At 48.3% G+C, this 12,919-nt stretch overlaps 1 protein-coding gene across 1 annotated transcript; it reads right to left on the bottom strand.

The window, feature by feature from the left end:
• Positions 1-391: 391 nt before the first annotated feature.
• Positions 392-12,784, bottom strand: DNAJB13 (DnaJ heat shock protein family (Hsp40) member B13; the record flags this gene model as incomplete). The annotated part of the gene is made up of 8 exons (XM_083362168.1): positions 392-625; positions 3,749-3,825; positions 4,403-4,516; positions 5,709-5,822; positions 8,084-8,241; positions 10,868-11,029; positions 11,945-12,048; positions 12,717-12,784. 8 exons carry the CDS (start codon positions 12,782-12,784, stop codon positions 472-474), a joined length of 951 nt encoding a protein of 316 aa, XP_083218294.1. The 3' UTR covers positions 392-471.
• Positions 12,785-12,919: the final 135 nt, after the last annotated feature.

A 12,919-nucleotide genomic window follows, 5' to 3' on the forward strand; every position in this document is an offset into this window, starting at 1 on the left:
CTTCCGGAAATCTGTTCTAGGCCTTAGACGAGGCCTCCCAGGCCTAGAACGGCCTGCCATAAGTGCGTGGATGCCACTTCCGGAAATCTGTCCTAGGCCTTAGAGGCCTAGACGAGGCCTCCCAGGCCTAGAACGGCCTGCCATAAGTGCATGGATGCCACTTCCGGAAATCTGTTCTAGGCCTTAGAGGCCTGGAGGAGGCCTCCCAGGCCTAGAACGGCCTGCCAGAAGTGTCTCCCAGGCCTAGAACAACCTGCCAGAAGTGCGTGGATGCCACTTCCGGAAATCTGTTCTAGGCCTCAGAGGCCCAGGCCTGCATCCACAGAGAGAACCAGTCATTCGGTATTTGAATCCCACCCCTGCAAGGAGTCCTTGGCATCCAAACTCAATAGAAAATGTTTTAATTTATTATTATTATTATTATTATTATTTAAAAAAACGAGGTTGGCGGAGAGTGGCTGGGGGTGGTCTTCACATCAGGAGGGCTTCCCTGACGAGTGCCTTCTTGGCTGGGGTGAGTCTGGCCGGGAAGAGGATGTCGAAGTACATGAAGAGGTCTCCCTTGCAGGTGGGGTCTTGGGGAAGCGGCATCCCCTCGCCGGGGACCACTTTGAAGTACTTGGGGCTGTAAAAGGACGAAAGAGACGGCGGAGGTTATTTAAACTTAAATATGAATTTTTTGCAAGCAAGGCTCTATCAAGATGGCTAGTCAGAAAAGACGCTCGATACTTGACATGGTTATTATTTGCAGAAATAATCCTCACAATCTACTACAGAGGGACTACTAGGGAGAGCACCCTGAGCAGTTGCATTACTGCCTGGTTTGGAAAGTGCACCGTTTCGCATCGCAAAAACCCTACAGCGAATAGTGAGGATGGCAGAGAAGATCATGGGGGGTTTGCTCTTCCCTCTGTCGTGGATATTTACATCACACGTTGCGTTGCATCCTAAAGCCAGAAACATCGTGGCTGATTACACACACACCCCTCATACACACACTTCGCTCTTTTGCCATCTGGAAAGAGGTACAGGAGCAGGGCTTTTTTTCTCATAAAATGCCCAGAACGGAGTTCCGGCACCTTTTTTGGATGGAACCTTGTAGGGTAGGCAAGGCGGGTTGTATGACGTGTGAGTTCCGGCACCTTTTTTTTTTTTTTTACAAAAAAAGCACTGTAAAAAGATTGTGTAACAGTTTCTTCCTACAAGCCATTAGAATTCTCAACACAAAGAAACTGGAACTATAGATACTTATATTTGTAGGTTTTTTTAAAAGTTTTTAGTTTAGGGTTATGTGGTAGTTTGTTGTTCTGCTCTTCTTTTGATTCGTGTTGTCTGACGTAGCACCTTGGTCCTGGGGAAACGTCGTTTCGTTTCACTGTGTACTGTACTGTATATTGTGGAAATGACAATAAAGCCGTCTACTACTAGTACTACTACTACTATTATTAGGAAAAAAATGCCTCTATTTTAATTGTCATTTATCCAAACGATAGGCGCCGCATTAATTCAAGGTTGGCAAAAGAGAATATTATCGGAAGGAAAGAAAATCAAGCAAAGCTATTTTGTGGATTATAGAATTAGAGAAGCTAATTGTTATTGATGCGTTTTTTTAAAAAAAAATATAAACCCAGACAACAGGCTGTTTGCCAAATATTAAGGTGGTTATGTTAAAAAAAAATCAATAAAACATATTTTTTTAAAAGAAAAAAGAAAAAGAGATGGTGGTTGGGGAGAAAGTAGGGCTGAAATTACAGGTAGTCCTCGCCTTACAACAGCTCTTTTAGTGACTGTTCAAAGTTACAGCGGCATTGGGAAAGAAGACTTACGACCGTATGTTTTTTCACACTTAACGACCTTTGCAGCATGTGATCAAAATCCAAATGCTTGGAAACTGACATGGACTTATGACGGTTGCAGTGTCCTGGGGTGACGTGATCCCCTTTTTGCGACCTTCTCTCAAGCAAAGACAAGGGGGGGCAAGATGGATTCACTTAACAACCACGTGACTCATTTAACAACTGCAAGCGATTCGCTTAATCTATGTGGCAAGAAAAGTTGTAAAACTCAGCAAATTTCTCACTTAGCGACATAAATTCTGGGGTGAGTTGTGGCCGTGAGTTAAGGACTACAAGAGGCAACCATTTGTTTAGGGACTGAAATTACAGGTGGTCCTCGACTTACAATGGTTCACTCAGCAAAATTATACCAGGATTGAAAAATGTGACATTTCTTCAAATGGCCTTCGCAGCATCCCCCACAATCCAGGGATCAAAATTCAGAAACTCGGCAACAGACTCGTACTTATGACCGTTGCTGTGTTCCGGGGGGGGGGAGAATCACGTGATCCCCTTTTGCGACCGTCGGACCAGCAAACTCAACGGGGAAGCCCGATTCGCTTAACGACCGTGTTACTAACTTCAGCGATTCGCTTAACCACTCTGGCAAGAAAAGTCGTCAAATGGGGCAAAACCCAGTTAACAAATGTTTCCCTTAACAACATAAATGCTGGGCTCAATTATAGTCGTAAGTCGAGGACTACCTGAATAAGGGCACTGAAAAAAAGTGATTTATGACCGCTTTTCGCACATACGACGGTTGCAGCATCCCCGCGGGTCACGGGTTCCAAATTTTCACTAAAAAAATGGTTTTTATGTTCTCATTCCCTCTCCCAGCTCGGGGAGCAAGAGTACGTTTCACTGCCCTGGGTTGGGAGTTCAAGGATACGCGGCTCTGCTTCCTGCTCTTCGAAGCGGGTTTTCCCCTTCTGCCTTCTAGAGAGATTCTCCGTCCTCCAGGTCAGGATTGTCCCAAAGGTGCTTTTCCCAGGAGGCCACTGGACTTTCTTGTTTTCCTCTGAAGACGTTTCACTTGTCATGCAAGAAGCGTCTTCAGGTTCTGACTGGATGGTGGGAAGGATTTAGACTCCTTGCAGACGGCTGGTCATTTGCATCCTTTTTAGAGGGTCGTTGAGGCCACTTGGAGGTTTGTCTGTGTCCTCAGGGCCACCCGAGTGGTGCAAATGGGTGTGGAGCCTTCTTGGAACTGCTGAAAGGACCGTGTTGTAGACTGGAGATAGATAGATCACCCATTTGCACCACTCGGGTGACCCTGAGGACACAGACAAACCTCCAAGTGGCCTCAACGACCCTCTAAAAGATGATCCTATGGGTCACCTGAGTGATGGAAATGGGTGTGGAGCCTTCTTGGAACTGCTGAATGCTCCACACCCATTTCCACCACTCAGGTGACCCATAGGATCATCTTTTAGAGAGCCGTTGAGGCCACTTGGAGGGTTTTTTGTGTGTCCTTGGGGTCAACTGAGTGATGCAAATGGGTGGTCTATCTATCTCCAATCGGCAACATGGTCCTTTCTGCAGTTCCAAGAAGGCTCCACAGCCATTTGCACCACTCAGGTGACCCTGAGGTCACAGGTAAACCTCCAGGTGGCCTCAATGACCCTCTAAAAGGATGCAAATGACCAGTTTTTCTGCAAGGAGTATAAATCTTTCCCTTCCCCACCCTCTAGTCAGAGCAGAAGAAGCTTCTTGGGTGAGAAGCGAAACGTCTTCAAAGCAAAACAAAGAAGTCCGGTTGCCTCCGGAAAAAGCGCCTTTGGGCCATCTTGGCCTTCTGCAAAGCTGAAGTCGTTTGGTTAACCATTCCACAATGGTCAGTGGTGTGAACGCAGCCAGGGAGGGGTTAACTGTCAGCTCCCCAGACCCTCCCCTTCCTCCAGGACGGCACTTACTGGACAATATCGTTGATGGGGATGTTCAACAGCCGGTCATCCAGAGTCCTCACGTCCACCGTGCAACCTATCAGGGCCTGGGGGAGTAATAGACAGGGACCGGATGAGATTTGCTATCCCAGAGTGACCCAGGGGTGGATTTGCACAACACAGAGAGTCCTTGAACTGAGAAAAGTGAGTTACAACTAGTTCTTTGAAGGATCAACACGTAGAAGGTCTAATCTTCAAACTTGGCCCTTTTCTGACTGGTGGACTTCAACTCCCAGAATTCCTGAGCCAGCGTGCCTAGCTGAGGAATTCTGAGAGTTGAAGTCCACCAGTCATAAAAGGGCCAAGTTTGAAGACCCCTGGTCTGGATCCAAGCCCGCAGTTTTATCAAAATGGCCGACTGAGGAATTCTGGGAGTTGAAGTCCACCAGTCATAAAAGGGCCAGGTTTGAAGACCCCTGATCATCTATGAAGGCACTAAGAGTCCATACCAGCTCAGGATCAAGTAAACCATACGCAACCCAACCATGGTGATACACATGATAGGTGGACACCCCGCCTGCGTGTCAGAGTGTGTGTCAGAGTGTGTGTGTGTGTGTGTGTGTGTGTGTGTGTGTAAATGACAGCAACCTTTGCTTTCCCCTGCCTAGTCTTTCTTTGCGTTACCTTTCCTAGAGAGATGCTGGCTACGTAGAGCAGATTGTCACCCTCCCTTTTAAACCTGGGATGGAGCTTCTCCTTCACAATGAAGATGATATCCGCAGGAATAATGTTGGGCCCCTAAAATGAAAGACCAGGGATGGGGTCAGGTCGGGCTGGGTTGAAAAAGGAGATTTCTCACACCTATATTAACCCTTCGGATTATCCAAGCGAAGCAAAAGTGTGCCGTTGAATTGTTCCTCCAGGTGATCAGCCCGCCAGGCTCGCTTTAACAGTATTATCACTGGAGATTTTTTTTAAATAATAATATTTTATTAATTTCCCAATTTTACAGTTAAGTATTTAAAAAGCAACGCGGTGACTGGCTTAATCAATAGTTCGATAACAAAATCTTTAGGGCAAATCTCAGGTTACGACATCAAATATTTCTTCCTCTTTTTCCCTTAACATTCACTTGTCTCGTATTCAAGCTGGTACAGTTCTAGTTATATCAACTCAATCAAAACATCACTATTCCATTTATCGGTATTTTTTTAGCTTATACATATCTTAATTACATTCAATCTTCAAAAACAATCCATGCCCTGTTATTAATGTTTACCCAATGTTTAGTTTCTCATCAATATTCCAATTGAACCTTTGATATTTATAATTTTCAGGCTTTGGGTAACCAAGATTTCCCTTGTCTCAATTCATAACAAAATATAATATCCAATATACACATTTTATCTGTTTGACTGGAGATTTTTGAGAAGAGATTGGACAGACATTTGTCTGAAATGGTATAAAGCAAGGGTCTTCAAACCTGGCCCTTTTATGACTTGTGGACTTCAACTCCCAGAATTCCTCAGCCAGGCACGCGTGCCTGGCTGAAGGATTCTGGGTGTTGAAGTCCACAAGTCATAAAAGGGCCAAGTTTGAAGACTTCTGTTTTAGAGAGAGAGAAATGCTCTTAACTTCAACCAAGCTGTCCTGACAGTTAGAACAATTGACTGGTGGAACGGAAGTTGCCTTGAGCAGGGGGCTGGACTAGAAAACCTCCAAGGTCCCTTCCAACACTGTTATTGTGTTAATTAATGAGTGGGATGGAATTTGCCTTCGGACGTTGTGGGTGCTCCATCACTGGAGGTTTTTAAGAAAAAACTGGACAGCCACTTGTCTGGAATGGCATAGAGCCTCCTGCTTGAGCAGGGGGTGGACTAGAAGACCTTCGAGGTCCCTTCCAAGTCTGTTCAGTTCTGGCTGAATGGTGGGGAAGGGAAGGATTTCTATTAGCAGTCTTACCATCTCACCTGTCGTTACTTCACCTCACCTGGTCTCCTTCCTCTTTAAAAGTGATCTTAGTCCCTGGCTTCCATCCAGGCTGAACATCAATGGTTAGGATCTTATCTTTAATGGTGGAGGCATGACCGTCGTCGTTCATCACCTGAGAGTTTGGAAAGAGATGGGTGTGTGTGTGGGTGTGTGTGTGTGGAATACCGTTCACATACAGCAGCGGTCTTCAAACTTGGCAAATTTAAGACTTGTGGACTTCAACTCCCAGAATCCCTCAGCCGGCCAAACTTGGCCGCTTTAAGACTTGTGGACTTCAACTCCCAGAATTCCTCAGCCGGCCAAACTTGGCCGCTTTAAGACTTGTGGACTTCAACTCCCAGAATTCCTCAGCCGGCCAAACTTGGCCGCTTTAAGACTTGTGGACTTCAACTCCCAGAATTCCTCAGCTGGCCAAACTTGGCCGCTTTAAGACTTGGCTGGCCGAGGAATTCTGGGAGTTGAAGTCCACAAGTCTTAAAGCGGCCAAGTTTGAAAATCCATGATATACAGGTAAGCCTGGACTTAGCAACCAGGTAACGCAAGCCAATATATGACTATACAAGTAGTCCTCAGCTTAATGGCCACAAGGGAGCCCCAAAACTTCTGCTCCTAAGTCAGATGGATCTTAAGCGAAATATTGCCCCATTTTATCAGCTTCCTTGCTACCGTCATTAAGTGAATCACTGCACTTATTAAGTCAGTAACACAACTGTGCAATGAATCTGCCTTGTTGATTTTGCTGGTCCAATGGTCGCAAACGGGGATCACGCGACACACACACACACACACTCCGGGACGCTGCGACCGTCGTAAAGGTGAGCCAGTTGCCAAGCGTCTGAATTTTCATCACGTGGCCACAGGGTTCCTGTGACGGTCATGCGTGTGAACAACGGTCATACGTCACTTTGTTCATTTCGATTGTATAACGGTGGATGGTCACTAAATGGATGATTGTAAGTCGAGGACTAACCGTAATTTATTCTAAGGGGATATGGGTAGCCCTCAAGTTATGATTATGTAGTTGTTTTGCAAACCTTTGAAGTTATGAGCGCCCGAGGGCCGGACAAGAAGCAACGGATGGAAACTAATCAAGGAGAGAAGCAACCTGGAATTAAGGAGAAACTTCCTGACAGTGAGGACAATTAACCAGTGGAACTCCTTGCCACCAGAAATTGTGGGTGCTCCATCACTGGAGATTTTTAAGAAGAGACTGGACAATCACCTGTCTGAGATGGTATAGGTCAGGGGTCGGCAACCCGAAAAAGGAAAAGAGCCACTGGGAAGCAGTTCCATCACACATAAAAAAAAGTGGGAGCCGCGTGCGTGCGTCCATGCACGCGCATGCGCAAAAAACGTTTTGCGCATGCGCAAAACCTCCCCAAACGTCGGCAGGTCTCCGGACGGCGGTGGCTTGGGAGAGGTGCACACGCACTCTCCAAACCGCCGCCATCCTGTTTGCACAGCTGCCGTGTTCGTCAATGTTTGACAAACGCAGCAGGTCTCCGGACGGGATGGCGGCGGTTTGGCGAGTGCGCACACACTCTCCAAACCGCCGCCATCCCGTTTGCACAGCTGCCGTGTTCGTCAATGTTTGACGAACGCGGCAGGTCTCCGGACGGGACGGCGGCGGCTTGGAGAGGTGCGCGCGCACCTCCACCCTTCGGAAAGGTGCGTGCGCACCTCTCGGAACGGGCGGTGCCACTCTCCATTTGGAGAGGTGCGCGCGCACCGGGCGGCTGGGAGCCGCAGGAGACAGCTCAAAGAGCCACATGTGGCTCCGGAGCCGCGGGTTGCCGACCCGTGGTATAGGTTATCCTGTTTGAGCAGGGGGCTGGACTAGAAGACCTCCAAGGTCCCTTTTAGCTCTGTTCTATATATAAGTTACCAAGGTTGATTAACATTGCACACTGCAAAGGCTGCACTCTTTCCCGTGCCGTTGTAACTTTAAACGGTCGCTAAATGAATTGTTGCAAGTCAAAGAACTACTTGTGGTCAGTCACGTGGTGATCAGCTTAGCGACCGGCACGGCTTACGACTGTAATTCTGGCCTCAGTTATGGTAGGTAGCCATGGATGTACCTACACAAGCTTAGTTGTTCGTCTGAACAGTCGGCAGCCCTAAGCTTGGTGTTGTGGCAGTTGTGCTGTCAACACAATGGAGGTACTGTTGCCAATTCTGCCCATATTCTGCTGAGAGGCAAGATGGGCAAAGCAAAACAGGGGTCAAAAACTTCAAGATGGCGGCCAAGGCCTCAAAGTCCCGCCCTCCCCGCCCCCATTTTGTGTGAAAACTCCCTCCCTGATCCAAAACACACAAACACCCACCCACACCCCACCTTAAACCTCCTTCCACCTCACGTTTTTCCTCTCTTACCCTTCGCGAGATTTTTATTTTCTTGGTGCACCCAAAAAACAGGTCTTCAAGGGAGAGGTAGAGGTCCCGTTCGATGGGGGGGTCCTGCTTCTTCACCCCACGGCCACGGAGACCGCCAAAAGCCATGTTCACTTCGGCCCCTTCGGCGGTGTAGAATTCTAAAGCATGGAGAGGAGAGGTCGGCACCGGTTACCTTCCGGCAGCCCAGGGTTTGCCAGACCCGACAATTTTAAGATGGGGTGGACTTCAACTCCCAGAAGTCCCCCTGACGGCTGAGGCATTCTGGGAGTTGAAGTCCTTACCTCTTGAAAAGGCATAGGATCAAGATCGCGGGAAGTACTAGTAACGCTTGATAAAACCTTAAGTGAGGCCACACCGGGAATACCGCAGCCAATTTTGCTCACCGGATTACACACAAAATGATGTTGAGAGTTTGGGAAAAATTCGGAGAAGAGCAACTAAGATGATCCAAGGCCTGGAGACCAAAACATACGAAGAACGGCTGCGGGACTTGAGAAACTTCCTGACAGTGAGGACACTCAACCAGTGGAACTGCTTGCCACCAGAAATTGTGGGCGCTCCATCGCTGGAGGTTTTTAAGAAGAGACTAGACAGTCACTTGTCTGAGATGGCATAGGTTCTCCTGCTTGAGCAGGGGGCTGGACTAGAAGACCTCCAAGGTCCCCTCCAGCTCCTATTCTATATATAGGTTACCAAGGTTGAAACTGTGGCAAGATCTTAAAGAGATGGGAGTACCAGACCATCTTATTTGTCTCTTGAGAAACCTATATGCGGGCCAAGAAGCAACAGTGAGAACTGGACACGGAACCACTGATTGGTTCAAAATTGGGAAAGGAGTCCGGCAAGGCTGTATACTGTCGCCCTGCCTATTTAACTTATATGCAGAGCACATCATGAGAAAGGCAGGGCTAGATGAATCAAAAGTTGGAATTAAGATTGCCGGAAGAAATATCAACAACCTAAGATACGCAGATGATACCACTCTAATGGCAGAAAGTGAAGAAGAACTAAAGAGCCTCTTGTTGCGGGTGAAGAAGGAGAGTGCAAAACTTGGGTTGAAACTTAACCTTAAGAAAACCAAGATCATGGCATCCGGCCCTCTCAATTCCTGGCAAATAGATGGGGAAGAAATGGAGGTAGTGACAGATTTTATTTTCCTGGGCTCCAAGATCACCGCAGATGGGGACTGTAGTCAAGAAATTAAAAGACGCTTGCTCCTGGGGAGGAAAGCCATGGCAAATCTAGACAGCACACTAAAAAGCAGAGACGTCACCCTGCCGACAAAAGTGCGTATACTCAAGGCTGTGGTCTTCCCAGTTGCAATGTATGGCAGTGAAAGCTGGACCATAAGAAAGGCTGAGCGCCAAAGAATTGAGGCCTTTGAACTCTGGTGCTGGAGAAGACTCCTGCTAGTCCCTTGGACTGCAAGGCGATCAAACCGGTCAGTCCTAGAGGAGATCCACCCTGACTGCTCTTTAGAAGGCCAGATCCTGAAGTGGAAACTCAAATACTTTGGCCGCCTAAGGAGAAGGAAGGACTCACTGGAGAAGAGCCTCATGCTGGGAAAGGTGGAGGGCAAGAGAAGAAGAACGGGATGACAGAGAATGAGGTGGCTGGATGGAGTCATTGAAGCAGGAGGCGTGAGCTTAAATGGACTCCAGAAGATGGTAGAGGACAGGAAAGCCTGGAGGAACATTGTCCATGGGGTTGCGCGGGGTCGGACATGACTTCGCAGCTAACAACAACAAAGGTTGAAAAACCCTGCACTAGCCTGACTAAATACAGGTAGTTGGGATGACAATTTTTGTATCTAGGAGATTGTTAAGCAAGCCATGGCATATTTCACGAAATTTTTGCCATGGTTGTTAAACAAAACACCGCGGCTATGATGTGAATAACGCAGTCCTTAAGCAAATCCGGATTTCCCCCTTGACTTTGCTCATTGGAAGCCGGCTGGGAACGGTGACCACGGGTCACTGCAACCGTCGTAAGTACATGCCAGTTGACAATTCTGCCCAAATTTTGATCACGTGACCATGGGGGAACGCCGTGAGGGTCGTAAGTATGAGGACTGATCATAAGTCGCTTTTTTCACTGCCATTATAACCTCGAACGGCCAGTAAACAAATAGTTGTAAGTCGAGAACTACCTGTAATCAGACACACAGCGTAATACTTCCCCTCCGCGCTCTTCCCTTTGAGCACACTCACACACTCTCAAGGTGGAATTGCCATAGAAACAAAGGGGGAAGGGGTAGCAAAGAAACAGGATTTCTAAGAAGCCGCTTGTGGACCACAAGAGCCAAGGTCAGAAACGCAGATGCCTGACAGAGAGGTGGACCGTTCTCATAACCAAGCAAAGAAGCATGATTGGGCAACCCGAACACTGGGTGGGTGGGGTTTATGGAAAGCTATTGTTAACTAATCAGATTTTTGCACGGGAAAAGCAGAGTTGGTTTTGCTTCCTTCAGTACCGGGATGTGTATTCAATAAAACTTTCCTTGTATGACACCTCAAAAGCCTGGAAGATACTTTCATTGTCAATTCGCTAGTCGGACGGTTGACACACACACAAAAAACAGAACAGGCACAGTACACTGCACATGACACACACATACACACACACACACACAAAGAAAAAGACTCACATAAACACGCCTGGTAAACTGGCTAGAAGCTGCCCTCCTGCCCGTCTCCTGGACGTCACTCAGACATAATGCTGACCTGCAAGTCACAGGCGAACAGGTGGGTTGTCCGAACCTACCAGAGAAGGGGTTGTCTCCTCCGAAGAAATCCCGGAAAACTTTGTCAGGGTTTCCATGGAAAACGTAGCCTTCGGTCCAGGGTGTGTCGATGCCAAACTCCAAGGGGATTCCTCCCTTCAGACCCTCCTCGGCAAACTTATCATACACGGCTTTCTTCACTGCTAAAGATCAAAGAGGCGACATTTAGCTGGGCAAAAAAAAGAGGAAGGAAAAATAACCGGTGGGCACGGTATCGTATAAGAGGTCCTCGACTTACGACCGTTTAGTGACCGTTTGAAGTTACAACGGCACTGGAAAAAGTGACTTAGGATCGTTTTTTCACACTTACAACCGTTGCGGCATCTCCGTGGTCACCCGATCAAACTTCAGATGCTTGGAAACTGGCATGTACTTGTGACGGTTGCAGCGTCCCGGGATCCTGCGATCCCCTTTTTGTGACCTTCTGACAAGCAAAGTCAAGGGAGAAGCCAGATTCGCTTAACGACCGCGTAACTAACTTAACAAGTGAGACTGACTTAACAACTGGGGCAAACATTTGCTGAAGAACTGCCCGGCTTAGCAACGGAAATTTTGGGCTCCGTGGCGGTCGTACGTTGAGGACTACCTGTAGGCCTTGCAGAAAAGGGAGGAGGAAGTTTGTCGAGTTCTTTTTTTCACATGTACACAAATTGTTCTTGTGGCGTTCTTCAATTCGCGCTCTTCCATCCTTTTCTCCTTAACTGGAAAAGAGCCCGCGTCCATTTCAATCAGTGTCTCTCAATTTTGGACACTTTTAAGATGGATGGACTTCAACTCCCAAAATTCCCCAGCCAGGGGGATTCTGGGAATTGAGGCCTACCCTTTTTTTTTGAGAAACACCGATCTAAATCCTCTCCAGCATCCTTGATTTAATGGCATGTGAGAAAGACCTTGAGGAAAGGATGCATAGGGAACAGTCAGTAAGAGACAGCTTAGCCCACAGTTGTATAATGGAAGGAGGAAAAAAAACCCTCAGATTTAAAGGAAGACGCTTGGATGTCGCAGAGAAGCGGACCTTCCGTGCTGCATCTCTGTGTGGTCTCCTTTCCTTTACTTACGGTCGCTTAGGACATCGTAGGCTTCGGCCAACTGCTTGAATTTCCCAGGAGCCCAGGGCTCTTTGTTCTTTAACGGGTGATACTTCAAAGCCAGCTTCCGATATCTGCAAACCACACAGAGGGAAGCTGCAAATTTCGTTCCAGGCATCCCAAACGCCCAACACTGGATTCACACAAGCGGCTTTTGCCAGGTTTGTTAAGCCGTGTCGGGGCATCGCTTTCATCCGTTCAATGCTTTTTGCATCTTGGCAAGCTCGGGAGTGGCGCAAAGCCTCGTGCCACCCCCTAGAGCAGCACTTGAAGGGGTATGGACTTCAACTCCCAGCATTCCCCAGCCAGAAGTGCTTTCAGACAGGGAATTCTGGGAGTTGAAGTCCACCTCTCTTCAGATGGAGAAGGCATTGCCTTAGCGCAAGGGAGGTCTCCAAACGTGGCAACGTTTAAACCCTTGTGGACTTCAACTCCCAGCATTCCCCAGCCGGAGTGCTTTAAGACGGGGAATGCTGGGAATTGACGTCCACAAGTCTTAAAAGTTGCCACATTCGGACAGCCTTGCACTAAGAGGGCCGTTTTGGAGCTCCCCACGTCCATGCAGCCTGCTAATGCAGGAATTCTCAAAAGTGGCCAAGCGGGCATGGGCGGAGGCTGCGCAAAGCCCATGTTGCACGGCCAAGGAGGATGGGCATTGCAATCCCAGGCGTCTGGAGGCCTTTCCCCCCACCCGCCGCCCCTCTTTCTCCCCCGCCTTGCAGCCTCCGCCTCAGGCCCTCACGCCTTCTTGATGTCCGCATCCTTGGCGTTGCGGTTCAGCTCCAGCACCACGTAGTAATCCTGCCCCATCGCGGCCTGCTTTGCTCGGGCTTCTCCCGTTGCTATGGCGACCGCCGCCGCCGCCCGCCCGGGGCATGACGGGAGTTGTAGTCTTCGGCTCTGCTGGGAAGCCCGGAGCTGCAGTGGGAGCCTCGTTTCAGGGTT

This window comes from Vipera ursinii (genome assembly GCF_947247035.1).
Source record: "Vipera ursinii genome assembly, chromosome: 4".
Taxonomy (NCBI): Eukaryota; Metazoa; Chordata; class Lepidosauria; order Squamata; family Viperidae; genus Vipera; species Vipera ursinii.